At 39.2% G+C, this 27,046-nt stretch overlaps 3 protein-coding genes and 1 long non-coding RNA gene across 6 annotated transcripts; 1 reads left to right on the top strand and 3 right to left on the bottom strand.

Moving 5' to 3' along the window:
- Nucleotides 1–3,561: 3,561 nt before the first annotated feature.
- On the bottom strand, nucleotides 3,562–5,870 carry tnnt2c (troponin T2c, cardiac). Of its 2 annotated transcripts, none has more exons than XM_088003464.1 (2): nucleotides 5,847–5,870; nucleotides 3,562–4,880 (listed from the first exon to the last, which is right to left on the bottom strand). In XM_088003464.1, exon 2 carries the CDS (start codon nucleotides 4,606–4,608, stop codon nucleotides 3,829–3,831), a length of 780 nt encoding a protein of 259 aa, XP_087859590.1. In that variant the 5' UTR covers nucleotides 4,609–4,880; nucleotides 5,847–5,870; the 3' UTR covers nucleotides 3,562–3,828. The 2 variants fall into 2 exon arrangements, with proteins under 2 accessions (XP_087859590.1, XP_087859591.1); XM_088003465.1 differs by having other exon boundaries at nucleotides 3,562–4,618.
- LOC106918690 (uncharacterized) lies at nucleotides 5,866–8,106 on the bottom strand. The gene is made up of 3 exons (XR_015762222.1): nucleotides 7,964–8,106; nucleotides 6,003–6,095; nucleotides 5,866–5,932 (listed from the first exon to the last, which is right to left on the bottom strand). It is a non-coding gene; the product is annotated as an uncharacterized LOC106918690 (long non-coding RNA).
- Nucleotides 8,107–8,765: 659 nt separating this feature from the next.
- Nucleotides 8,766–11,616, top strand: LOC106918710 (transcription termination factor 2, mitochondrial-like). Of its 2 annotated transcripts, none has more exons than XM_014988695.2 (2): nucleotides 8,766–8,853; nucleotides 9,926–11,616. In XM_014988695.2, the coding sequence occupies exon 2, from the start codon at nucleotides 9,938–9,940 to the stop codon at nucleotides 11,057–11,059; it is 1,122 nt and encodes a 373-aa protein (XP_014844181.2). In that variant the 5' UTR covers nucleotides 8,766–8,853; nucleotides 9,926–9,937; the 3' UTR covers nucleotides 11,060–11,616. The 2 variants fall into 2 exon arrangements, with proteins under 2 accessions (XP_014844181.2, XP_014844172.2); XM_014988686.2 differs by having other exon boundaries at nucleotides 9,890–11,616.
- Nucleotides 11,617–12,446: 830 nt separating this feature from the next.
- Nucleotides 12,447–24,240, bottom strand: LOC106918704 (cryptochrome-1-like). The gene is made up of 14 exons (XM_014988677.2): nucleotides 23,317–24,240; nucleotides 17,422–17,530; nucleotides 17,191–17,333; nucleotides 16,922–17,106; nucleotides 16,186–16,274; nucleotides 15,964–16,104; nucleotides 15,174–15,485; nucleotides 14,950–15,101; nucleotides 14,051–14,253; nucleotides 13,858–13,962; nucleotides 13,639–13,737; nucleotides 13,466–13,546; nucleotides 13,276–13,379; nucleotides 12,447–13,178 (listed from the first exon to the last, which is right to left on the bottom strand). Exons 1-13 carry the CDS (start codon nucleotides 23,472–23,474, stop codon nucleotides 13,279–13,281), a joined length of 1,878 nt encoding a protein of 625 aa, XP_014844163.1. The 5' UTR covers nucleotides 23,475–24,240; the 3' UTR covers nucleotides 12,447–13,178; nucleotides 13,276–13,278.
- Between the last annotated feature and the right edge of the window lie 2,806 nt (nucleotides 24,241–27,046).

Below are 27,046 nucleotides of genomic sequence, written 5' to 3'. Positions count from 1 at the left end.
CCTGCTGGATTGGCTTAATCTCCTTTATACCCCTCAGTGCTACCAACTCCCACCTCAATTTGAAGCAGACTGCAGATAAACCCAAACGGCTCCATCTCTGGGGAGAGATAATTTATCCTCAGGCCAAAGGTAGCAAGAGACACTCGGCTCAGGAATCCCAAGATGTTTTCCCTCAAATGGCGTTTTGTGCGTTTAGAATAGGACGGCACAGAAATCTGCTCCAGAAACAAACGACTATAGGAAAACTGCCAAATAACAAAAATCTCATTAGCATCACCGTTTCATTCTTAAAAGAGTATTGAGAAAATGTAACAAAAGTCCTCTGTAGTACAAGGAAGGACTGGATATTCCTGAGTAGCTCTTTCGTCTGTCAGCCATATTGGATTTAACAAAAAAATTTATTGCACTTGCAGTGAATGGCCAGTAGTTGGCAGTGTGTTGGTTGATGCACTTATGTCCACTCCAGTGGTCTGTGTGCATTTAAAGCACAAAAACCACAACAAACATGAGAAAATGGCTTTTAGATATTTAGATAGCTGTCCACTAGTATCGTATTTTTACTCCCAATAAACAAAATAATTTGGGAAAGTGTAAAACAGACGGCATAAAAAGGACAGGTGTAAAACCAGCATAAATACAGCATTTGAAACTTTTGCCTGCTGCCTCATGGATGCAGATATCTTGTATGTGGGAGATGCATTGATAAAATAACGCCTTCAGCTCTGGATGGGGTGATGAGATTAAACTTGAATGGAGATTTAAAGCAGTTGGACAGTTTCCCTGGAAAGCTATGAATTCCTTCTTTGTAAGTCTAAATTTATTTCGAACTGTTTTGAACTTGATTATAATTCGATTTAATTGTTGACTGCTTTGGAGATGTATGCACTTGTTTAGTTTATCTGTTCAGCAGCTTTTGATGACTTATAGCAAACTGGATCTATATGAATAAACCAGATTTAAAGACAATTTCCACATCTTGCTGCACCTGCCTGCATCTTCCACCATGCTGCAACAAGTTGAACTGTTTCAGAAAAGTCTTTGTATTTTCCTATTGCAATTAAAGCCTTAATGTACTTTGCAAAAGTGTCATTTTTTAAAAGCTGCAACCACAAACTGCAACTTCAGGGTTAGGTTATGCAACATCAAACCTACCAAGACATGGATGTCTTGGTAGGTTTGATGTTGCCAGCATTGGCATGTCAGCAGGTAGTAATCAGTTTACTGCAAATGTCCATCATCAGTCAGTTCTGCATGATTTGACACCTTAAATCGTATAGAAAACAGAAGTTCGCTTTCAGAAATTGTCACAAATATTGGCATATACTGAAGACTTTAGTCAAATCCAGATCTTATTGCAGAAATGTTTTTCTCTGCGATATTTCAGCACCATGAGTAATCAGTTCCTGTTTTCCACTTTTCTACCGTTAAAAATGGGGGGAAACATTTAATTCAATTAAGGCAGCCACTCATCTTTGTAAATTAAAAAAATTGATTTAATGAAATAGCTACTTGACTAAAATTGCTCATATTTCAAATAAAAATGTGGTATTAAAAAAAAAAGTGTTTTTTTTTTTAATCTAAAAACATGGCCAAATCGACAGGGAGAAAAATAAAAAACATCTTCAGTCTCAGTCCTAGAAATAAAAAGCATAGAAATCCATCCAGTTGATAGAATTGTCCAAAGAGAAATAATTAAAGATTATTCTCTCGGTGCTCCAAAAAAAAAACTATATACTTTGGGAGTTTTACACATCTTAATGATGTAAACAGGATATATTTTCCAGAACCGTGTGGAATAAATCAAATTATCTCAACACACGAAACCTCATAAGTAATCAGAGTGCAGCTCTTCCTCCTAATTAAAACAGAAATCCAGTCTGAACCGAACCAGACAACAAGAGTCTTGTCAGAGTTGAAAGTCTGGCTCAAGAAGTGTCAATCATACAGCACACGCATTATCTGCCAGTCCGTGCTGAGTGCTTAATTAAACAACAGCCTTCCTCATCCATCCCCTGATGACCCAACACACACACACACAAAAACACTTCACATGTTTTACATAAACCCCGTCCTTCACATCCAGAAACAATGAGTGAAGTTCAGGGAACATCTTGTTCTTCGGTGAGACATGAGGGGGCTGCTCATGTTCTGCTCAGCTTTAACTGAGCATGAGGGAGACCTGGATGCAAACGCAGCCTCTCCCCTTCTCCATGGCAACCAGTGGGCATACCGTCACATCTGGCAGAGTTTAATGGCTCGTTACGGCCATGAGGGTACAGCAACAGTTAGGAGAGCAGAAACTGCATGGGGGAGAGATGTCCCCTCATTTATCTGAGCTGGGCTTCTCTGCAGCTACTGCTGGTGAAAAGAGGCCATTTCCTACAAAATCTGCAAATATATGTATATATTATATCAAGTGCTGCGTTATTTACAAATGTTGCTCTTTGGGACAGTTTTGATTAAATGTATGTTAACTAAGGAAAAACACATAAAACTGGCTTCATGTGCGATATATTAAGTTTATTCCTACATAAATTACATTTACTTTTACGTATTGGATTGTTTAGCTTATTTAAATGCTCACAAAGTGGGTTTGTAGTGCCACCTAGTGGACAAAACATTTAGTTACAGTAATGGAGAGACGACGTCCAGATTAGTGTTCTGGGGTCCAAAATGCTCCGATACCCAGTTTCTAAAATTTTACCTCCACCTTTAAAAACACTGGTATCGTTTCTTAGGCTGGCCACTTCATTAGGTACACCTTTCTAATTCATTTGATGCCATTTTGTCTTAAAAGTGACCAAAGTTCATGATGGCAACGATCTAACAAGGATGAGAACCATTCCTCAGACTTTGGTCCATGTTGCTGCAGTTTAAATGCATTTTTAAACTAAAATTATGTAGAGTTTAAAATACATCTTATAAAAATATTTGACCCAGAAAAAAAATAAATACTTGTAATAAATATTTTGTTGTGAAAGTAAAATAAAATTAAAAGCTGTTCAATCCTTTTCTATCTATTAGTATTGTTTAAACTGATGTCTGCTGACATTATAAATATAGTAACTGTTATTTTTACTTTTAGGTACATAACTCTCAACTTCAAAAATATAACTTCTGTTGAGGAAAACCATTTACTTGCTTTGTTTAGTTAAATCTAAATGTTTTATCCCAAAAACTCTTTGAAATTGTTGTCATGATTTGACAACTAGGATAAATCTTGTGGACTTTCAGGACGTTTCTGTTGCTCTGATTAAATCTGCATAAACAACTTTTCCATATTAAAATTTTGGTTATACGACTTGGAACAATGTGCAGAAACATTGACGTGCTGCATCTAATAAAGTTGATGTTTCTTTTTTCACAGAGGAATAATGAGGAAACACTGAAAGCTGCTCCTCAGTCTGTGAACCAAAATTAGCTTGGGAAAAAAAAGAAAAGAAAGAAAGCCAGCCAAGTCGCAGCTGTTTGACTTTTTGGACTTTTAACTTGACCCGTCCCAAATATAGGGAAATGTGTCAAGAGGTTTCCAAGACCAAGAACCAGGCAGTCAGTCATGAATTAAAAATAGAATAACTTTAATGAGAAGTATGCAAGTCTTAGCGCGTCAACAATAAACAGAAATAATCTTTAGAAAGGTTTGTGGAAAAACTTAAAGCTTTACCAAAACATTTTATAGTTGGATTGTTTTTTAAAGACTCAATTTATACTAAACTTGGTTAATTAATTCATATGACTCCCTCCCTTCCCCTGAGCGTTCAGAAGGAAGGAATCTGCACCAAAAGTCCAAATGGACCTCAGTTTCTGAGCTGTTGTGGACCCTGAGCTTTACTTCCAGGAGCCAGCTTTCCCTTTGGCCCCGCGGGAGCTCTTGGACGTTTTGGAGCCTCTCTGGTGGTCGCTGACTCGGTTCCGGAGAACGTGGATTTCATATTTTTGCATCTTCAGCTTCTCAGCCAGCTCAAACTTCTCGGCGTGCAGCTGGTGGAGCCACTGCCACAGGTCCTGCGCCTTCTCCATCAGCTTCTCCTGGCTCAGGTGGTCGATGTTGAGCGGCTTCCTGCGCTCCAGCAGGGCTTTCTTCTTCTCCTCGCGAGCTGTTAGCTTCTTGCCCTTCTTCTGGTCTACCTTCTGCAGGTAACCCCCGAAGGACTTGTTGGAGAATATCTTCTTCTTCTTGGCTTCCTCCTCGGCCCGCAGCTTGGCGGCCTCCTCTTCGCGCCTCGACCTCTCCTCTACCACCCGAGCTTGCCGCTCTCGCTCCTGTTCTGCTCGGACTCGCTGCTGCTCGGCCCGGTCGGCGCGGCGCTGTTCGATGCGGCTGCGCAGGGCAATCAGCTCTTCCTCCTCCTTCTGGCGGCTGGAGAAATGCTGCTCAATGAGCATCTGTAGGTCGCTGTAATCCTTCTCCACTCTCTTCCGGTGGAGATCATCAAAGTCGACCTTCTCTCCATCAGGGAGCTTTGGAGGTGCCATGTTTGGTATGTAGGTAGTCTTAAACCGAGGTTTGGACCCTTTGTCATGCTCGTTCTCATCCTCTTCCTTCTCATCCTCTTCCTTCTCTTCCTCCTCTTCATATTCCTCCACAATCTCCTCAATGTCTGACATGTTGGATCCTCTGAGCAGAACAGACCAGCTGCAGTGGTGAGCACAGGAAGTAACTGGAGGTCTAGGTCTGCAGGTTGGAGGTTTTAAAGGTTTCCTTCATCACGTGACCCTACGGCAACAGTCTCCAGGGTTCAGGTCAGCAACAGGGTTGATTTGGAGACAGATGGAGGGTTCTATTTTCTCCTCCACCAAGTCGTGTCATAAACACTCCCCTACTTTATCCTCTGAAGAGCCTCCTGCTGCCTACACTGACCCCAAGGGCCTCCTCATTCCTTTGTAAGGACAAAATGAGGGACTATTTCAGAGACACAACAGATGCATGCATACTTGTGTTCTCAGATCTCCAACAAAGCAGCGCTGAGATTATTCCAGCACAAATAGCATGCATGCTCCGAAAGACGTAGAAAAGCAGCTGGTGATGAGCAGAGGAAAAGTAGCAAAACAAACTTTTGCAGCGATTCTCTTAGAAAAATCACTAATCCTCCACTTAAGGTGAAAAGCCACAGTGTTAATCCAAACAGTGCTTAAAGCCTCCTTACCAGAGTGTGCTGCAAGGGTTTAAGTAAGCCCCCACTTAGCAGGATTTTAATAATTGTGAAATTAAACCCTTCACAATTTACAATGTCAACATTTCCCTTTAATTACATTTTCACCATGGTTTAGTTAGAAAAACACAGCTGAAATTTGATTTTTGATCAGGTTTTATCCCCAAGACATGCTGAACAAGTGCAGAGTTTTTCAACAATATCTGGACATATGAATATCTGACATCATGCAAGAAAGAAAAAATTCAAGACCTTTTGAAATTCTGGTGAGGAATAAATTAGGAGATTGCTTTGCTGAAAACTCAGTTTGTTACAGTGGGATTGAAAAGAGCTGATTGTAGATTTCTATGAGTTTGGTAAAGGGTTAACAAAGGTAAACTGTCCAAACGATTATCTGTGAAGGGGATTTAAAACAACTGTCAACCTGAAAGAAGCCCGCAAGACTAAAACAAGACTTCAAAATCCTCCAGGAGGTTCTTATTGATATGAAGGCACCAGTTTAACTTTGACGGGAGGTTTAAAAGAAGTAAACATTTGCTTTTTAAGAACTTAACGACCATGGAGAACATAGACAAAGACTTCTGGAATGTTGTTCTTTAAAGGGATACGTCTAAAAGTACATTATTTGTGCATTTATACAGGTAAAATGTTGACATTAACCAAATATAGCATTTCAGGAAATTACCGTCATACCAGCTGTGAAGCATGGAAGTGAAGTGAAGTTTGAGAATACTTTCCGGCTTGCCATCATACCATCCAGGGTGTAAACATAAGACCACCTGTGAAAAAAATAAATTAAATTAATTAAAATAAAACTATCCTGCAACATGACAATGAGCCACAACATACCAATAAATCCACCAATGACTGGCTGAGATTGAAGAAAACAAAAGTCTTGGGTTGAGTCAACTGTTGATCTTGATCTGACCTTTGATCTCTCTGCTGGACCAAAAAGCAGAGAAAAGAGACGGTTCAAATCAATCTGGCGAAGGATCATAACCTCTCTTGAGCAGCAAAAGCTAATGAGGTGGATAAGCAGACAGCTGGATGACACCATCCATTGTATAAAGATGCATGTTTCTGCAAGAATAAGATACAGTTTGGGCTTCACTCTTAGGGGTTTAATTAAAGGAGACATTCAGCACACAGAAGATTAAACCATAATTACTTTCATTCTGACATCTATAAACTTCAACAATTTAGTGCTCCCAAGTCTTGAGTTATCTCTGGAAAAGGACAGAACTGAGTGCCAGCAACAGGTGCTCCTCCGCGTCTGGGAAGCCTAATTAACTCGATCTGTGTGCCTCCTTGGGATAAAGCTCTTGATGTTATTCTACTGTAAATGTCAACTATAGACACGCTTTTATCTTCAGGGAATAACATTTCAACCCCAGTGTAAAACTTGGGAGGCTGTCTGAGTGAAGACAGGCTAATTACGGCCCGAGAGGATAACAAAGCAAATTTTTAATGTCTTTCCAGTCTCGTCCCAGAGAGGACTGGTAAAACATGACAACAGGTGGTTATTCAAGGCGCTGCTTGCCGCTGGCAGGAGACAACTGTGTCCATCACCAGAAACAGGCAGCAAATGATCAGAGCTATGTATATCCACAACTGTAATGCTTTTACTCATGTGTAGCCAAAAATGTCACTTAAACTGTAAAAAAACAGAAACACAGAGTGCCTTTAAATCTCGACTAAAAACCCACCTGTTTAGAGTTGCGTTTGAAACGTAATCAATTACGAATTTAGTGATTGCACATTACATGACTTGATGTAATGTTTTGATTGTTGATTCTTTGTGTTTGTTATGATGTAAAGCGCTTTGAAATGCCTTGCTGCTGAAATGTGCTATACAAATAAAATTTTATTTGATTTATTTAGCTTAAAATGCAGAGTAATATTTGTCCAAATGTTGGAACTATGAAATTACCGCCATTGTACGTGCTTGGTAAAACAGCGACCTCATGTGGTTCAAGGTGCAGACTAGCTTGTTGGATTTTGGCTTAATTTAACACTATAAGTTTCACTTTGAAATTAATGTCCTCCGTTGTTGTTTAACGGTAAAAATATAAAGTATTAAAGAACTTGAGATTTAGACTAAATAAATATTAAATGAATCGTCTTTTTCTGGTGAATATCAACTTATCACACAAAGTTCACATTAGCCTTTTATGATTTTGGCATTATTATCGTTGACTTCCGAGGGCCTTTCAAATGACGCAGGCTAACTGTTAACTAGCTTGCAAACATCTCCACGTTAAAGCTTGGAAAAGAAAAAGAAAATGTCTGTGGTTAATGTTACATTTGTTCTAATAAATAATCTAAAACTGAGCCACAAATGCAGAAAGGGGTTTGTTCGTTTGTGGTCAGCTGACAAACCTAGCTAGCTCTAGCTAGCTTGCGCTAGCCGAAACCTAGCGAATGAAATAAAAATAAAAATTGGGTGTTTATTTATTTATTTATGTAAGGTGTGTTATTCTACCTTCCTCTAAGCCAGGTGTCTCCATTTGGTTGACAGAAAGTTGTCAAAGGAGACAGGAAGTGTTCCTTCAATGAAGGAATACAAGAGTACAAATATTATCCTTGGCATAAATTCAAGCTTTGTTATATAATGTCATCCTTTTTCCAAACTATTCTGACTACAAACCTCAGCTGCATTTTTTTGCATTGGTGCCTCTTTTTTATATATCATAAATAATATACTTCTGCACGTTCAAGCCCACTCACACAGTTTAGCAAATTTACATGCACATATTAAACCTTTCATTCTATGCAATCACATTTCTAATGGTGCAACTACAGATACTCACAGTAACAAGCCATTCAGTCCATACAGAAAAATCAAATAATTAATTATCCATAAAGTATGTGTGATATAATGATATGAGGAAAAAGTATTGGACACATGAAGAAGAAACTACGCAGAAAGACAGGCACCAGGTGAAATCTATTAGTAATTAGATGGCAGTCCTGCTAGTTCTAATTAATACCAGCTGGTACAGTTCTTGATTTTTGCCTGGAAAAGTTCCTGTTCAGTAAAGAAACATGGATTATGTATGGAAAATGCCATTTTCAACCATGGTGTTGTCTTGCTACACTTTCAAAATATTTTCCGTAACAATAGAAAACAGACTATCGTTTTCTGTTTTATTGCTATCAATAAAGTATCCAGGGTAACTTTGCTAATTGAAAACTATTCAACGTGTCCCGTGTTACTTTTAGGTCGTTTTCTTTATTATTTATGAAATCGAGTATTATTTTTCTTCCCACGCATCCCTATAATTTATTTTAATATATTTCTTCTCTACTTCAGCTGCTCTCCTGTTTACCCGCCGAATCATTTATGTAAACCCTGCAAAAAGATTCGCCTCTTTTGGCTTTAAAATAACTCTTCACTTACAACTCCTCTTTGTAGCTTATGTGATTATTCTTAGCACACATATTGATCAAAGTAATCTCTGAAATAAATTATTTTTGTTGAATACATCCTCATCTGAAACAGGAACCTGCTCCCATAGACCACCTAAAAGAACCGGCAAATTAAATCGGCTCGACCGCGAACGACACAAAGCGACTGTGCTTCCCGGTCACGTACCTTTCACGTGCCTCACTAGCTCCGCCCACAAGGTTGTGCAGCGTTATGAAAGCAGATCGGTGGGAATGACAACGGAGTCACAGCAAAGAACCCCCCTTAAAACCGGTAAAATAATCCACATTATTGTTCATTTTATGTCAAATGAACTGTAGCGATTCATGTTTTTGGCTGCTGTCGTTACAATCACTCCCTTCCGTGTTGTGCTGCTGCAGCGGTGGCCTGGCGCAGTCATTGGGTTGTAATACATACATAACAGGCACATGCAGCATCACATGTGAAAGACTGCAGTCATAACTGTAATCAGTGGAGATCATTTTCTTCATATCCTTTTATATAAAACCATAATAAGTGTTTTGTTTCCCTAAATTATATATAATCCTTGATTTGTTCCCACATTTGGATGTTTTTATGATACGCCAACCCAAAAGTATTCCACAATTACAAAGTGGAAAGAAAATTATGTCAAGTTTACTCCATTTTTTAAACTAATAAAAATCTGACAAGTGTGGCTTGCTTTTGTATTCAGCTCCCTGAGTCAACAATTAAGACAGGGGTGTCCAAAATGTGGCCAGGGGGCTATTTAGCCTTTGAAATTATTTTGATCCCCAATAAAACAGAAAACAACTGAAATTTAAACAAACAATAAAATAGAACCAAAAAAAAAGTATATATATATATATATATATATATATTTCTTTTTTTTTTTTTTAAAGTAACAGTCTGAAATATTTTTTTTAAATGTTTTACATATTTATAGATTTCATAAAAGGTGTGTTTATTGTTGAGCAGGTAAATGTTTAAAAAAAAGAAAAATTACAATTTAGTAATTTTTGCATTTTAAATTCAACACATTTTGAGGCCCGTGAGTAGTTTTAATTTGCTAGTTTATTAATTAAGGGAATCATCTTCCCATCAGTTCTTGCTGTTATCTTGTAGAAATAAGGTATAAATACAAGAGCAATGTACAATGTCCCTTCTGAAAAAATACCCCCACAGCATGATGCTCCCACCACCTTGTTTCTCCTTGGAGATAGTGGTTTTTGCATGTAGGCCTAAATATTCAGTGATTGTGAGACTTGTGGAAGTAGTTGCAGTTATTCAGGGACTAGCTGAATGCTAAAGCTGTCACAACTCTTTACAGATTGGGGGAATGAATGATGTTCTTCTTCTTCTTCAGAGGTCCGCTGCGATGCTTCGCATCACCACTACATCTCTGTGCGCCTCCTGCCAGAAGATGAGGCTGCTGCTGCCTCCCTCTGCCTCCCTCACCTCCCACAGCAAACGGGAGGAGAATCAACGCACGGTTGACTCTCTGTACGAACTATCGGTGGACATCAGAAAGGTCCGCAAGCTGAAGGGTTGGGTTTTGTCTGAGAAGACCGCCTACGTGGCTGAGACAGCCGGTCTGCTGAGGGACATGGGCGCTGACACGGCGGTGATCGCCCACATCCTTGAGACCCACCCCGAGGCCGTCCTGTGCCGCCCAGAGGACGTGAAGGCCCAGCGGGACCTCTGGGGGTCCGTATGTTCTGGCCAACGCGCCCTTCTGAGCATCATCGAAAAGTTCCCAGCTTCCTTTTTCACCGTAAGCCACCACAGCAACCAGCGGGCCAACATCCTCTACCTCCAGAGCCTTCGCCTCAACAAGAAGATCATCAGCAAGCTGATGGCCAGCGCGCCGCAGAGCTTCAGTCGACCCGTGGAGAGCAACCAGGAGGTGATCCACACCCTCAGAGAGACCTACTTGGACCTGGGCGGGGATGAGGGTAATCTCCGGGTTTGGCTGCAGAAGCTCCTCAGCCAGAACCCGTACATCCTCCTGCGTCCAGCGGAGACCTGGAGGGACAGTCTGGGCTTCCTGAGGGAGCGGGGCTTCACCACGGAGGAGCTGCTCAGCCTGGTGTCCAGCCTGAGAGCCTCCATCTCCGAGCTGCAGCCTGAAGCCATGCGGCAGGCGCTGGCCTACGTCCAGGACGCTCTCAGCTGCTCCGAGGACGAACTGAAGCGGGTTGTGATCCGCTGCCCAGCCGTTTTGTACTACTCGCTGGCCACCTTGGCGGGCCGCTTCCAGGGGCTGATGGACGCCGGGGCGAGCATCGAGCAGGTGAAGGAATCCCCGAACGTCCTGGAGCTCACCACGCAGATAGTGCTGTACCGGATCCAGAAGCTAGCGTCCTATGGGTACGACGTGCGCTCCGGCAGCTTGGACGTAATCGTAGGAACCAAGAAGGACTTTGAGATGAGCTACGCCAAGCTGAACCTCCGGCAGCAGAGGCCGCTCTTTAACCCTGTGGCTCCACTCAGGTGTTGACGTAGTACAGCACATTACTTTGAAAATCTTTCAAATGTGGTTACAGGCTTAAAAATGTATATGCTCAACCCTCAGTGTATGGTTCTCATATTTCTCATTAGCCTCTTGAATTTCAGGACAACAGACATTTTTCAAAATGGCCACTGTTTTTGAGCCGACTTTCGACTTTGCTCATCTAATTCATACAACTTTAAAGTAATAACAGCAAAATCAGAAACTGAGGACTTTACTGCTTGAAAATCTCACACCAGTTACAAACTGGAAGGAGATAAAGATGTCTGACCGTCTGTGTGTTTAGCGATAAAGCATTAGCATCTGCTAATTTTCTGTGTTTGACGGTTTAGCGTTAACAGAGCTAAGATTAGCAAATTAGTGGCTTGTGAGGCTAACTGTTTGGTTAGCTGTAACTGCTACTGATTTTATTGCAAACATGTATTCTTTGTTATAACTATGGCGGCCATTTTGAAAAATGTCCACCAGAAAATGGAATCAAGACAAAAACCACATATGATTTCTGTGGTTCAAAATAAATAAAACACATTCATTTTGTGTGGAAATATTAATTTTCCATGGTGCCCATCTTGAAAAATTAAAGTTATTAGCAAATATGATTTATATGGGTCTAATTATGTACCACTTGAGACCAAAAGTATTCATCTGGGATAAATATTGGCAGATTTAATGCAGATAAATTTACTTGACGACCATGGCAGCCATCTTGAATTTTTCAGTGGCTAATTTCTGATTTATTTATTTATTTTTCTAAAACACAAGCCCCTGGGGTCTTGTATCCTCATTTGAAAGATTTTGATGAAATATTAAATTATCTGCAGCACCAATCTGCAAGTTATTCAAATCTTACAAACATCAGGAAATACCCGACATAAGAGCTTCTTTTTGTTGCCTAAATGACTCTTTATACTTTTGCCAGACAGCTGATTATGTTTGTGTGACCTTACTTTATTTATGCTGCCATATTGGAGACCTATGTGTCATTCCCTTCAAAAATGTTAAATACGCTAAATATAGTCTTTTTCACATTTTATCACATTACAAGTACACATTTTATTGTATTTATTGGGATTTATGCAATAGACTGACTAAAAGTAGGGTAAAATGGTGAAGTGGTACAAAAATGATGCATTATATTTTTGTTTTTGTTGTTTAAAAATATAGATTTTGTGGGAGAAGCTGCATTTAGTTTTAATACTCCTTTAATTTGCCACCGCGATGTTTTATTTCTATCTTATAAAGCTTTATGAGCTACCTTGTTGTTGAAATATAACCAGCTGCAGAAGCAACATAATGATCAAATGGTAAACTATATAAACTCCTCATATGTCCAAGTTAAAACCCACAATTTGATTCAAATGAATGCACTAGAGTCTTGTTTGTGGTACACTTCTTTATTAAGGATTTTACAGGGAAGTCACTGTGATGCAAAGACTCTTGAGTCCTTTTTTATTCTCCAAAACTACTAAAAAAAGGGGCAACATCAAGATGGTTAATGTTATTTTGCCTCCACACTGGAAAGGAATGAGACACGTCTCCAATTACTGAGATCAACAAAAACACTTTGTTTGTCAGTTTACAACAGATGGATCAAGAAAGAACAAAGTTTGGGGAAAACGATGGTTAGCAAACACAGAAGCTCTCTCAGTGTCTTTTTTTTTTTTTTTTTTTTTGGAAAGTCTTTAAATATTTTTTATTATTATTATTTATTGAGAACTATCAAAACAAAAAAAGATCCATCCATGATCTCATATCAAAAATATATCAATGGGTTTATGGCTACACAAGGAGAGAAAACATACATAAAATATCCAAATATGTACAAGTTGTGTGAGCTGCAGTTAGCAAATTCATTATATACACAAGGATGTTTGTCGATATTAAGCCAGAGAAGAGTTCAGCGAGTGAGCCGCTGCGCTGATGTCCAGTCCTCATCAGAGTCCACAGTCTGTTTAATCGGGGGACGTGTGTGTGTGTGTGTGTGTGTGTGCATTTATTCATCATGAAGGTGCGTTCATGCAACACCGTGGTCCTGGAGGTAAACCTTTAGTCCTTTAGTGTCTGCTTTGATTTGGCTGATTAAATGAAGGACGATGTGCAGAAACACCTGAAAGAATAAAAAAATAAAATAATAAGATTTTTGTCATAAAACATCAAATGTCATCCCAGTGAGTACGAGTGTGTAAAATAAATGTGTCACTAACTCTTCAGTGGTTGCTCTGCCTCTGGATTTTAGGGCCTCTGCCGTGGCCAGAATCCTCATTGGGACGTTTTCCGCTGGTCTGTGTGACAGGATGATGCTCGAATCCTTGAAACAAAAACAAAAAAGTGACATTTAGAAAGTTTTAACAGAAACTACCCCACATCACAGATTTAAATGAATTTATTTTGCACCTTTCTGCAGTGCAGGACCTGGAATCTGTGGGCTGCTTTGAGTGTATCGCATCATGCTGGTAGCTGGAGCGTAACTGGGAACTTCAGGAAGATGAAACAATCATCAGAGTTGATTAAAACAAACACATTGACATGAAAATATGAATAATTCAGAAGTGCTAAATAATCCCTACCCTGCTTGTGTGTGCTGGTGCTGTTCTGTGGATCCCCCTGCAGGTAAACCATTACCCCGCTGCGCCAGTCTGTCTGTGAATGAACTGGCATCTGATAGGCTGACAAATCAAAGAAAGACAAAACACATTTCAACTGATTGATTTTTAATGAGAAATGTAAAACCAAGGAGGTGCAGCTGTGCAGTTTTATTTGAACAGAATAACATGTTTTGGTCTTACCTGCTGGAGCAGCAGCCTGGGGTGAAGCCTCGATGGAGAACGCCATAGCATCTGAGGACGTCTCATTGTTTCCATTGGTGTTGGATGGAACTGTAGCCAAAAGGCCTGAGGATGTAAACAACAAAGAGTCAATCAATGTGGAAAGATGCCTTACATCTGAACAAGAGAGAAAGAAAGTAACGGGTCAGCATACCAAGGCCTCTGTAACAGGAGAGCTGCTGGTAGATCTGCTTCATTCGCTCGATGTTGATGCAGCTGGCCTCAGCGTGGTTCACCATGGGCTTGGGGTAATGCACGCCGATGATGCACTTGGCAGCCTTCTGCACAGACTCCGGAGCGTTCCAGGGATCGTAGATGTACTTCGCTGGGAATCCTCTCAGAATAGGCAGGTAGCGCCTGAGCGGAGGGATGGAAACAGAAAGGGAACGTGGCGGATTATTCACCTATCCAAGGAGGTAAGACAGGGTTCCTGCAGGTTTCACCAACTCAAATTTAAGAAAATCGTATATTTTGCGATGCTGTCTACGGCTTTAACTCTGGTAGTGCAAAGGTTTTTGCATCTAGCCTCATATGTTTGGCTGCAGAAGACGACAATCGTCAAGTCAACTGGCGATACATTTTAACTTAGATGCAAAAATAATTATCAAGCTAGCTAGCTAGCAAGGCTAGAACACAGTTAAGACAAAAACCACATAGAATATGAAAGGACAAAGTTTTAGACCTGTGGTTACACTGGGTTACAAAAGATATTTTTGGGAAGTTGTTTGTTTTTTCAACTGAATTAGGACTATTTTGCACCACTGAATCCAAAAATGACATCAATTTTTCTCAATCAGGTCAGGTTTTTATTAGACATCCCATCTAAATTGATTTAATTTTTGAGACATTATCAATTCATTTCAATGCTCATGTTGCATCCATAGTTCAGAAAGCTGACCTGATTGAGCAAAACCAATTTGATTTTTGGATTCAGCACATTAAAATTACCCTAAAACGGTTGGAAAACGCAGACATTTTTTGACCTTCTAAGGACACACGGCCACCAGAATCAACCTAAAACATTGAATTCAGAGTGAGACTCAGTGACGGTACCGTATGTAATCTCCGTTGGGGTCGGTGCGTCGGCCGAACCCGACTGGGCAGTAGCAGTGGAAGAACTGCTGGAAGAAAGAGCTGCAGGAGAGCCACATCCAGCTGCCGGCGTTGACGCTCCAGTCCGCATCCAGCAGCAGCTCCTCGAACACCTGTAGACGAAACCGAAACGGTTCGATGCGTTCTACGAAACCGGACCGCAACTCAGAGTCGGCGTCCTCTACCTTCATGCCCTCCTCCCAGCTGATCCACAGGTCCCCCCGGGTCAGGAAGCAGGCCACGGCGTGCCGGGCCAGGTGGTGGATCCAGCCCTCCTGCCTCAGCTGCGTCATGATGGCATCGATCCACGGGAAGCCCGTCCGGCCCTCGGCCCACTTCGCCAGCGCCTCGGGGTTGCGGTCCCAGGGGATCTGGACGCAGATGGGGTTGCTGTCCATCTTGTCGAAGCAGGGGTTGTTGGTGGCCGCCGTGTAGAAGAACTCGCGCCACAGCAGCTGGCCATACAGCGACAGAGGAGGGGAGCTGTTCTTCTTCACCTGGGATCAGACGTTAGAGACGATTTACATGGGCACCATTTTCCCAGCATGTTTCCTAATTAAAGCTAACGCTACTCTTCCTGCAGCTGACTTTGTCTCTTCTCTTCTGTATTTTTGTTGTTTCTTCCAAGGATGAGCTCATTAATGGAGATTTTGCTGGGTGTTATTTTTGTTTGGTGGTTCTGCTCAGCTGTTTTTTATTTTCTTTTTTGGCGGCTGAACCACTTTTTTCTTTGGTTTTCTTCAGCATTTATTCCTGCTAAAAATACGTCCTTCCTTCCCACTGTTGCCACATGCTTGCTCAGGATGAGGGTTTCAAAGTCTTAACTTTCTAAGACTGCTAACTTTTAAACATTTGGCTTTAATTATTCAACTTAATGCCAAACTGGACTACACATAAATCTAATGGAAATGAAAATAACTTCTAAACTTGCACCATCCAAGCAAAAAGTATCATGGTGTTGGTAAAAACACTCACCTTCCTGAAGAGGTCGGTGAGTTTGAAGTAGAAGAGGCGGCAGGAGAGGCAGCCGAAGCGCAGGTAGGGGCTGAGGCCGGTCGGACTCGCCAGCAGCGAGTTGGCGTTCATTCTCGGACGCTCGAAGTTCGCCACCCATGCCTGATGGCGAAACCAGTCACATTATCACAACTGAAAACGCACGAGGCAATTTTAAAAAAACAAGCAAAAGATGGGACTGACCTTCCTCTCCAGGTGCCTCTCCAGTCGAGTGAGAGCTTCGGTTTCTCCTCCAGGCCACACAGCCGAAGACAAACCGTCGGTGTCAAAACCTGCGAGTTCACGATAAAAGCACACAATTTAAAACCAGCTTCATATCTCAGAACATCATCAGATTTCCTTCTATGTTTTTTAAAGAATGGCTGAACTAGGAATGCAAGTTAATCTAAAGTTGGTTGAAATTATTGATCGACTAACGATTAATTGATAAGAGGCCACTTTCTTAAAAATCCGGGTTTTGTCTTTCTATAAAGGGCAAAATCTTTCTTGCATCATTAAACTCAGGAAGCCCTCAAAACTAACTGTGCTTATTGACACCACGTCTTTTTCCATCATGTTAAAATTTTCTGCGCTTTGCCCTCCGCCTTCCTCTCATTACATCCTTGCCTTCGTAGCAAATCAGTAATTGTTGGGTGAGAAGTTGATGCTGCTCCGTCAATGTTAATGTGAAATTTCAGTGTTTATATTTCAAAACGGATCCACATAACGACTCAGTTTGTACTGTTTCTCTTTCCTGTTCCGTTATATCTCCACCATTTTTAATTCTGAATCAACTTGCTCTGCTTATGGATGACCAGTGGCGCCCTCTGCTGGACGGAGGCCAAACTACAACACTAAAATAAGGTCTAAGCGGATCATTATTTTAATCTAATATTAACAGTAATTTGATTAATTGTTTGCGTCTTTAGGCTGAACTCACCCAGTTCCTCCAGAGAGGGAACCCCAAACTTCTCATCGTGGTCTTCAGACAGCGGCGTAGTGCATGTTCCCATGACCTCAGCCGTTATGGACTCTGCAGGCAGCTCCACTGCATCCATCCGGCTGATGAGGGTCTGGAACCGCTTGTAGGTGAGGGGAGACTGGCCCCCGTTTAGCTCTATGATCCTGATAAACACAAAAACCAAACATATGGTTTTAAACCGACACAGTAATAACAGCAGCAGGGCTGTTTGGGGTGTGATAACTCACTTGTCCAGGTCATAGAGCGTGTGGGAGATGCGAACTGTCACCTCCACTCCGGCCTCAGAGGCGAGCTTCTTAATGGCAGCATCTCGCTCTTTCCCAAAAGGCTCAGAGTCGTACTCGTAAGAGAGCCGAGTGATCTTCCATTCCTGCAAAACAGATTCAAAATGATTATTCAGGACTTCCACGAGAGTCCCGCAGCAACCCAAGTGTGCAGAATATAGTGGGTCAAATGACCTTGAAGAGTCTGGGAAAGACATCCGTGGGTTGGCCCCGGATCACGAACAGACGGGAGTTGAGCTTCCGGAGGCTGGAGTCCAAATCCTCGAGACTCTGCAGCAGGAACCTGCAGAGAGGCAGGAAGAGGAGCTGCATCAAACTTTTAAACTTGTATTTATTCAAACTGGTGTAAAACAGCGACGCTCTGTTTGAGGAAATGGAGAAAATAGGAGAAATAAACACATTAGAGGAAACAATTTAAGATCAGTAATCAAATTAAACTAATTTTCACTGGATATTTTATGATACTGATGCCGGACCAAGAGTAGGATCAGTTTAGGTTTTTTTTTTTTTTTTTTTCCCAAAGTTCAAACATCAATTTAACATAATCCAGTTTTCTTTCTGAACCAGCATGTGGCGCTCTAGTCCCACCTTCCTGGATGCCCTGAAACCTCCAAATAAATCAGATGTTATGCACAAAATTTACAACAATAAGAGTGTTTTTCTACATTTGAATGTCCAAAACTGGACATTTTCTTTGTGACGACCTACATCTGAACAATGTCTCCCATCTGAGGTGAACCAGATCTAAAAGCGGCGCTTTCGAGGAGTGAAAGAAGTAATTTGATCTTATGTTGCTGCAGCTCAGAAGGCTGAAAAGATGAGTAATCAGAAACATCAGTAAACCAGGACAAAATGGGCAAACCTCGACGGGGAAGCAGAGGTAAGTGTGTCACTGGGGATAATGGGAGCAGCCAGAAGAAGATGGTGTTTGCACACAAAGAACTGGGCAAGAAATCAGATGTTATCTCACACATTAAACTTTTTTAATAGATTAATACTTTATGTATGGGTAATGAAGGACAGAACTGTCACAGTGTTTGTGCATTTGTAGCTAAAGTCTTAGTTAAAGGTATATAGCTTAAGTTGGTCTTAAGCATTATATGGTAAGGAAAATAAGAATTTCATACAGATTTTGCAAGTTTTCCCACTTACAAAGTGCCTATCAATTGTGAGATTAAAAAAACACTCACACTGTATGATTTTTAAATAGTTAATTGTAATAACTGCACCTGTTTGAACTTGTTACACCTGTCCACACTCTCAATCAATAAAACTCCAACATTTAAGTGTCGCTCTTTTGTATACTTCCAACAAAAAAACAAATGAAATCCAATGATAACTCAATCCAAAATAGTTAATATTTATACAGAAAGGAGAGTTCAGATTTAATCTATGATGTGACTCAGCAGTTAAACTGGTTTGAAGACAGGATCTATACTGGGAACGTTTCATCCCAAGCTTCCTTTCTCGATACAACAAGCTCATAAGCTAAGATAATTAATACCGCTACTTAAGTCATTATTTAAAAAAAAAAAACCTCTTTGTTATTTTTAATGTAATCCAGACGCTGAGTGGCCATTTTTTAACTTTCCATTAAGCAAAGCTGTATTTTTTAAGAGATGATCCTGCTGTTTTGACAGCAGCTCTAAAGCTGTGACATTTTTAATACCGTTGAGACTCTTTCAAATTCTTACTAAAGAATACTTCAACGGTGCTTTTTTGGATTTAATTTCTGACTAATCAAACAAAACCACTGGATGAATCAGGCAATCTTAATAAAGTTGAAGAATTAAGAAAATTTAGAAAATTCATGCAATGCTCTAGCTTGGTTTTTTGTGTGTGTCAGACAAATTAATCATACAATGTAAAACTAATTAATATAATAGAGAGCTGCACAAAACTTTTATTTTGCTAATTATTGTATGGAAAATAAAGAAGTACTTTAACAGATGTTATTATTATTCTATTTAATGTCCTAATGACAAATTAACCTCAGCAGCATTCTATGAAACCAAATTGAATAAATATTCATGGCTGAAAGAGACTAAACTCACTTTTACTTTCCCTGAGCAGGAAGGTAGCTCTACAAATATTTTACCCTTTTCTGCCTTATTTTACTCTTTAAATCCTGAAATTTCTGAGCTAGAACAGAAATTGTGATCATGTCCGTCTCCTCTTTATATAGCCTGACTTAATGCTTAATGCTTAATCACATAAACAGATATTTTATGGTCAGATATTTTCAACCTGAATGTTTTTTTTTTCCTTTTAAAGAGCCACTCAGCTACAAGTTGTTCTTTTCAGAACTTTTTGTTTACAACACAGCAGGGCGTTTTATATCACACCTACACACGGGTAAACACAAGCAGAGCAGCAGTAATGTGGAGCTTCCCGTCTTGTTGCTATGGATACGGACAGCAGTAGGCGGAGGCATCCTGCAGCAATCCCACCGAACAGTTTTTACACCAACATAACAACAATGTGAACGTCCTAATTACTTCACCAGTGTGTAAGTTAATCTCAGTCTTAGTTATTTTTTAGTTTTAGTCAACAGAAAGCATCATAAAAAATAAGAAAAATAGCAGCCATGTGTTAAAATGCAGCACTGGAAAAGAATTACATTTTTATATATATATCTAATTTTTTTGAGTAAAATGAACATTGTTCCTTTATTCTGTGAACTACTGACAACATTCAGTGTATTATAAGCCTGGCGGGCCACCAGGCTTTACTTGTGCCCCCACCAGGCTAAATATTGCTTATTTTTTTAAGTCTTTTTAAAATGTTTACATTTTGTAAGACTTTATATTTGGTGTTCAGGTGTTAATTTTTCAGTCTTTTAAAAACACATAATTGTCAAATGATAATTTCAAATTTCCTGTCAGCTTTAAACATTTTTTAACTCAAAAACACAATGGCCGCTGGAGGAAACCTTGACATGTCTCCAATATTCAAAGATTGTTTTTATTTATTTGCAGAAAATGAGAAATGGTCAAAATCACGAAAAATATGCGATGATTTCAGACCTCAAATAATGCAAAGAAAACAAGCTAATATTTATTTAGAAACTATAATACTAATGCTATAACTCAGGAAACGTTTATAAATCAATATTTGGTGGAAAAACCAGGAGGCTTCAGTGGGGTTCAGTGCAGCTTTTCCAGAGCTGGACATTTCATAAAACATTTTAGAGAATAGAGAGTAGAGGATATCTATTATTATTTTTGAGCTTTTCTGTAAAAAATAAAGTGTTTTTCTAGCCACTCTGAGGCTTTCTTACACTTGAGTTAAGCCTTTTTTTAAAGAGTACCTCGTGTTAAGATGGTAGTTTTCCTTGCCTGTCAAGAACACTGAGCAACAAACAAAATGACTCTAATTTAATTTAGATATTTTTTGTTTTCCACCATAAACAACCTTCCATTACCTGAGGATGGAAAGTTTTCGTGTTGAAAGTTTTCACCTTCTCCTTTTGGCTAAATTAGTTGAGATTTGTTGAGTCACCATCTGACGTCCCCACCCGAAATCTACGCCTCCGTATTTGTCTTCATGGACAAATACGGAGGTTTAGGCTCACAGCTGTTCTGATCCAAGGTCAGCTTAACGTGAGACTGACCCAGAAAGAAAACCACTACGCAGCTCAGTTATAATCCCATCAGTATCCAACTTTTACTGTTTCTCCCTCTTATCTTCAACTACTTCATAGAGCCATTCTACACCAACACGATCACTAAGAAGGAGTCTGTAATCATGACGTGGAAATAGATATCACACAGCAGCAGCTTTTGTGGGGATTAGAGCTCATTGTGGACCAAAGCTGGGGTCTTTTAGTCTGGCAGGACAGCAGAAATACATCAGGAAAAAAAACAGAGTTGAAAGGTTTGCTGTTGACACACTGACCTACATGATCAGTCAGCGAGAAGCGAGAAGTTGCCGTGATTAAGTCATCTGGATCGACCGTATTCGAGGAAAATCTCAGAGTAATGCGGTTTTAATAGTGTTTTGACGCAAAAACTGCATGGAAATGTTGAATATGTACACAGTAAACGGGACGAAGGAAGGAATTGGGGTATTGTGCGTTTGCGCTGCGTCACAGCCGACTGCTGTTGCGTAACACTGAAAGAAAAACATGGAGGCTCATCAGAACTGAATGAGATGACATTAAACTCTGAAAGGACTGATGAATGAACAACATGCTACGGTTTGCACATGTAGCAGCAGCTGGATGGAGACTGACATGGAAAAATGAGAGGGAATCCATGTTTTGACTGGCCAAAGCATCAATGCAACACCGAAGGGCAAATCTGCAGGGACAAACATTCCTCCAACGTCAGAACTTGGGAAAAGTATTCAAACCCCTACAACTGCAAACGTCAATGTGCTACATCAACATTTTATGCAGTTGGAACAACACGACGAGGTTCTGCAATAATTTGTAGAACCACGTTTTACTGGAACTGCTGCAAATGTTTGACAATGATTTTCTCAGCGGCAAAAGCAAATGAGGTGGATTAGCAGAGCTAGTTAACCGCTGATGGTGTGATTTAAGATGTTACTGCGTAATATCGCTTCTGCTGCCTGTTAGCATGTCAGGATAGTCTTCAGTCAGAGGCATTTTTAGACTGAATGCATGACTGACTGCTAGAGGATGTCCTTTCTGCACACAGCATCATACAAGTTACGACAATGTTTTTAAATACTTTCAAAAAGGTATTTTTAATTAAATTAGCTTTGGAATAAACTTTAATCTTCTAGCTTTACACAAATACACAGATTTTTTCAGCCATTCTTTTTAAAAAATATATCTCAAACATAATCAGTGGGTCTACGCTGCTTGTGGTACAAACTGTAAACAAGACTTATTGCTCTTCCGAAAAAGCAAAATATTCTGAATGTTAAAAAGTGAGTCGTTCCAGCTGCTGGAAACGTCTCCACAATGTTGTCCCTGACCTCCCTGCTGTGTTCCTTGGACTTCGTGGTACTGGATGTTCACTAATGTTCTGAGGCCTTCACTGAACAGCTGGATTTATATAATGAGGTCACTTCTGACGGCAGTCACTTGGAATATATTTAGAAGAATGTAGGATCTGATTCTAAATTATTCCATTTCAGGGTTATATGCTACTTTGTGTAAGTTTGTCTCATAAAACTTCAATGACACAGATATTAATTCAAAAATAACATCCTAGAAACTCTAAAAAAACGTGTAAGAGACTTCAGATGTGCTGGAAATCATCAATATTTACAAGATCAGTTGAAACAACAACAGAGTAAAGTCATCGCTTCTATGAGTAATCAGGCTTATATATCAGTCAGATTATTGATACTTTGACCTTTGCTTATTTATATAATAATGAACTAGCTGTATTTTATTTTATTTGTAAGCCACCCTTTAGTAGACATAAACTAACTTTACAAATAATAATTTATATGCTTGGAAAGGATTCTGTAGGGTCAAGCCATGTTTCATATGAAGGTTTACTTTGATTCACAGCAGTCATGTCTTTTTTAATCTGGGACTCATTTCTTCATACAATTATAAAAACCTATACGTTTAATTGAACAAACCCCTGACAAGAGAAACTCTTTATTTTTTCTTTCTGCCATTCTAGCATCTTTTTAGCATCCTATTCTACCTGTCTCACATGTCCCCTACATAGTGTGTGGCAAACAGGATGTCTTGTGGTTTTCCTTCATCAATCCTCTGTAAAGGTCATGTTTGCTAGTAGGTGGCATATGTATTTAACTGTTCGCATTGGATTTTCTTTAAGGGTATGAATGTTAAGTTTTCTTGCTGTATAATAACTTTTCCAGGTTGACAATCAGAAACTTTTTCTTGCATCAACACACACTGAATTTCTCCAGAGCAGCTCCTAATTTCATTTGCATCACCTGATTTTCACTTATTCCCCTAGTAGATGCTCAATTCATGAGGCAGAATCCCGCATATTACTTCATTTTGTCCCAAATGTTGATATAATCTGATGTTGTATTAACCTAATTTTAATCCTGGGAAAAACTTGTAAACATGAATGCATTATGAAGTGTGTGTTAATGGGTTGCTGTTCTCACCTCCACCTGTTGATCCCGACGTTGGAAGATCCAGCGAACCAGGGGTCGAGGATGTAAACGCAGCGGACGGTATCAGCCCCCAGCAGAGAGTCCTTCAGCGACGGGTTGTCGTGGAGCCGCAAGCCCTTCCGGAACCAGTGGATCGTATTAATGACCATTACTCAACTGGACGAGCCCTTTAGTTATTCCTTTTGTGAATATCAGCAGTCTTCTTCTCTTTTTAAACGGAGCTCACTTGATTATTATTCCAATTCGCAGGTAGTTATTAGTCCAAGGAGAAGAATATAGAAGAAAAAATAGAAAGTCACTTCAGATAAGAAAAAAAAACCTTAAGCCCGGATTTTTTTTTTTTTTTTTTTTGATTAGCCTTGCTCTAACAGAACTTTTTCCATAATGTGGAAGAACTGATAAGCCGCTGATTCCTGAAGCATTTGGGCGCAGAAAAGTGAGTTTTCCAATGAACTGTAATGACGTGAACCCGGCGAGCTTTAGGACCCTGGTCGCTGCAGCGCTCTAGCCTGGTTTGTTGTATAACTTGTTATTCTGAATAATGAAAAGCCCATAAATATTGAAAAAACAATAAACTTCTCGACTTATCTATTACTCTAATGACACAATATGACTGTTAAGGTCGGAATATTTCACTAGCCTGTTATTTTAGGAGGGTGAATGACCAGAACGCTCCGTAGCAGGACCGGTGAACACCAGGAAAGCCTGTTATGTAAACTCGAAACCACGAAATTCGTCGCTTTTATGTCGTCCAAAGAAATATCCAGTTGTCAAAATCCTTCCTCGTGCTCTTCCAAACGGGTTTCCACGCTAGAAAGCAGACGTCTGAGTGGGGATATGTGGTGATTTTTTCCCTTGTCGCCAGAAGACCGCCGATCCTCCTGTATAGCCGCACCTACTGCCGTTCCTCCGCCAACTGGCGACGTCCTCTGGCTCAGAGCTGCGCTGTGATTGGTCCAAACCGATTCGTGCGTGTCAGAGCGTGGTCACGTTTTAGCAGCGTGCTCTCTCCTACGAGGCGAGGCAGCCAGCGTGCGCACTGAGCTCTTGTTTTATTATCAAGTTATGACCTCTTATGGTGTCTTAGTCTAGCATGTTACCAGGTTAATTTACCTATCTCTGGTAAACTAATGAGAATTAATGATTAAAGGGAGCACAGCTGGGGTTTTTTAGGACCTATAGCAAGCAATAAATATAATGAAATGAATGGTAAATAAACCACATTGTTTGCATAACACTACACAAGAGCTAATTTGGGGGGTGTAAATGAGATCCCCCCATAAATATTAAAACAGCGTTGTCAGAAAAAGACCCGGATCAGCACACGAGGTCGTACGTGTGTTACGTGTGGATGTTTACAGTCGTTCAGCTTCAACTTTACCATATTTAATCCCTTTTTGTTATTAGTCAAACCGTTTCTCTACAGTGCTTTACATTTACAGACACAAACCATTCGGCTTACTCGATTAGGTAGTTTAAAATTACATTTTTGGCTATTTATTCATATCATATACCGCCCCTCTGCATATGAATGTGCGCACATTTTCCTCTACAAATACATTACTTTACTCTTCAATGACAAATAAATATTATGTAGTTTTATCTAAAAATAGTCTGATTATTATCTGCATGCTCGGTTTCTTTTTAAAGATCAAAATAGAAAAATGCGTCATACATCTATAACAAAATGGCTAGGCAATTATGCAAGTTGAAAAGATTTCTGCATTGGTAGGATGTTGTAATGAACCATTTTCACCAGAGAGGGGCGGTATAAAATCCTGCTTTCAAACAAACTTTCTTGGAAAGTGAAAATTAATTAAAATGTATTCATTATTTTAGGAATTTATTCTGTTTATTTTTGCCTAAGGACCAGTTTTGTTTGTCTTTGATTTTTATTAAGTATATTCTTTTATTTTTACGTCCTATGTTATTTCAGTTTTTCTCTTCCTTTTATCTCGTATGTAGTTATTTATTTTATTTTCAATGTATTTCAATAAATGAAAATTTTGTTTTGCTGTTGGATTATTTTTATACTTGTCTTTGTTTTCATATTGCATAAATCCATTATTTTTTTCTAAAACTGTACTAGTTTGTTCTTAGAAAAATTTACATTTTGAAAAACATCTTCAGTGCTACATTATAAAAGAATAAATATAAAATGTTGCTGTTTCTCTAAATTATTCTAAAGATAATAGGGATAAATTATGAATGAAACAGATAAACATAAGTACATTTCAAAACTTGTACTTTTTCATTCTAGTAAAACAGTTCATCCTGTACTTTTACTTTGACTAGAATATTTTTTCACACACGTATGTGTTCTTCTACTTTACAGAACATGAATACTTTTCTCCACTTCTCCTCGATTAGGTAGACCGTTATTGTAATAATATACAGCCAAATGTTATATAAAATAACTTTCTGCTTACTGTTTGCTCTAATACTGTAAAAGTATTTATTTTTTGTGCTTGACTAAGCAAACAGATTTGCGTTCTTTGATTGTCTTATAGAAATCACGTGCTCAAATAGACTCGTTGTTACTAAATACTAATTTGACTAATAACTTCAGTCAGTCATTGTCACTTTATTTATGTTTTTATTTGTGCCATTTGCAGCTTTTTTTGGCCTTTATGCCAGTTTTTTTTTTATCATGTACGTGTTTTCAAATTGCACTCTTACTGTGATGTTTAAAAAATAAATCCTTATTCATATTTTCACTCGTACCTGAAAAATTGTCGCATTGCCAAACGCTGCAGTACACGTTGTTTACCAGAGAGAGGCAGTATCGTATCATACATTAATAACCTTCTTTTTTGCAACTTATTGCTTCGTTCCATACCTTTACGATAAATTATGTAACATTTTAAAGAAATATTTATCAGTTTTTACCACTGATTTGAAATAAGTTCAGTATCCTTACATGGCTTTATGTTATTTTTAGTTTATATTAAGTTATCTTTCAAATTTAATTTTAAATCTGTTTATTCTTCAATTACTGGTTTTAGTTAACTGTGATAATTGATAAATAACTTGATCATAAATTTATATATTTATTGTTTATTTTGTTGATCTTTTTTCCCCCCTTTTACTATCTTTCAGTTTTTATTTTATTTATTTATTTTTTATTTCATCTTGAAAAGATATAAAGAATTTATTAAAATATTAACAGTATTCATATTACTTCTAAGAGTTTGGCAATAAAACATTTTTATTTAATAATTTATTATCTTATTTAATTTTAAATGTATTGATTTTGTTTACTAAATATGTTTATTACCATAGTTATTTTTTCTCTTTGTTTTTAGTCATTTATGAATAAATCAGTGAGTTAATTTGTTTATAGCTTTTGGGGGAAACTCCAACTGCCTGACATATATATGAATACAATGTCTGAACAAATTCAAAAATCTTTCAAAATGTGTCTGCGCAGCATGACTAAGGTCTGTATGCGACGCTCAGCTTCTTCTGGGAAACACATGATCTATCATCTTTGCAGGGAAAATCATGATAATTTTTCCAGTTACCAGGCAACCAAGGCCTAATAAGTGAGGACGGACTCTGGAGCACCAGCAGAGGACTCAGAGGCGTCGCTGACAGCTGCCCACCTCCGCCGCTCTCACCTGAGCAAGGAGGGAAGATCTGCAGTGCATCAGGAGCTGCAGAAGGCGACACAGACCAGAGGACAAAGACAAGAGATGAAAGAAATCCTCATTTTTAATGT

Source organism: Poecilia mexicana, unplaced genomic scaffold, assembly GCF_051168715.1.
Source record: "Poecilia mexicana isolate PSO_F unplaced genomic scaffold, ASM5116871v1 scaffold_23, whole genome shotgun sequence".
Lineage (NCBI taxonomy): Eukaryota > Metazoa > Chordata > Actinopteri > Cyprinodontiformes > Poeciliidae > Poecilia > Poecilia mexicana.
This window is presented reverse-complemented; position numbering and strand designations above follow the sequence as displayed.

What these genes read in the sequence shown, in the direction of transcription:
- tnnt2c (XM_088003464.1), bottom strand. Translation starts at nt 4,608, where the DNA reads ATGTCAGACATTGAGGAGATTGTGGAGGAATATGAAGAGGAGGAAGAG.
- LOC106918704 (XM_014988677.2), bottom strand. Translation starts at nt 23,474, where the DNA reads ATGGTCATTAATACGATCCACTGGTTCCGGAAGGGCTTGCGGCTCCAC. An exon ending in CTCCTGTTACAGAGGCCTTG is followed by an intron (nt 13,963 to 14,050) that starts GTATGCTGACCC and finishes TTACATCCTCAG; the next exon opens with GCCTTTTGGCTACAGTTCCA. An exon ending in CACCAGCACACACAAGCAGG is followed by an intron (nt 13,547 to 13,638) that starts GTAGGGATTATT and finishes ATCTTCCTGAAG; the next exon opens with TTCCCAGTTACGCTCCAGCT.
- LOC106918710 (XM_014988686.2), top strand. Translation starts at nt 9,899, where the DNA reads ATGAATGATGTTCTTCTTCTTCTTCAGAGGTCCGCTGCGATGCTTCGC.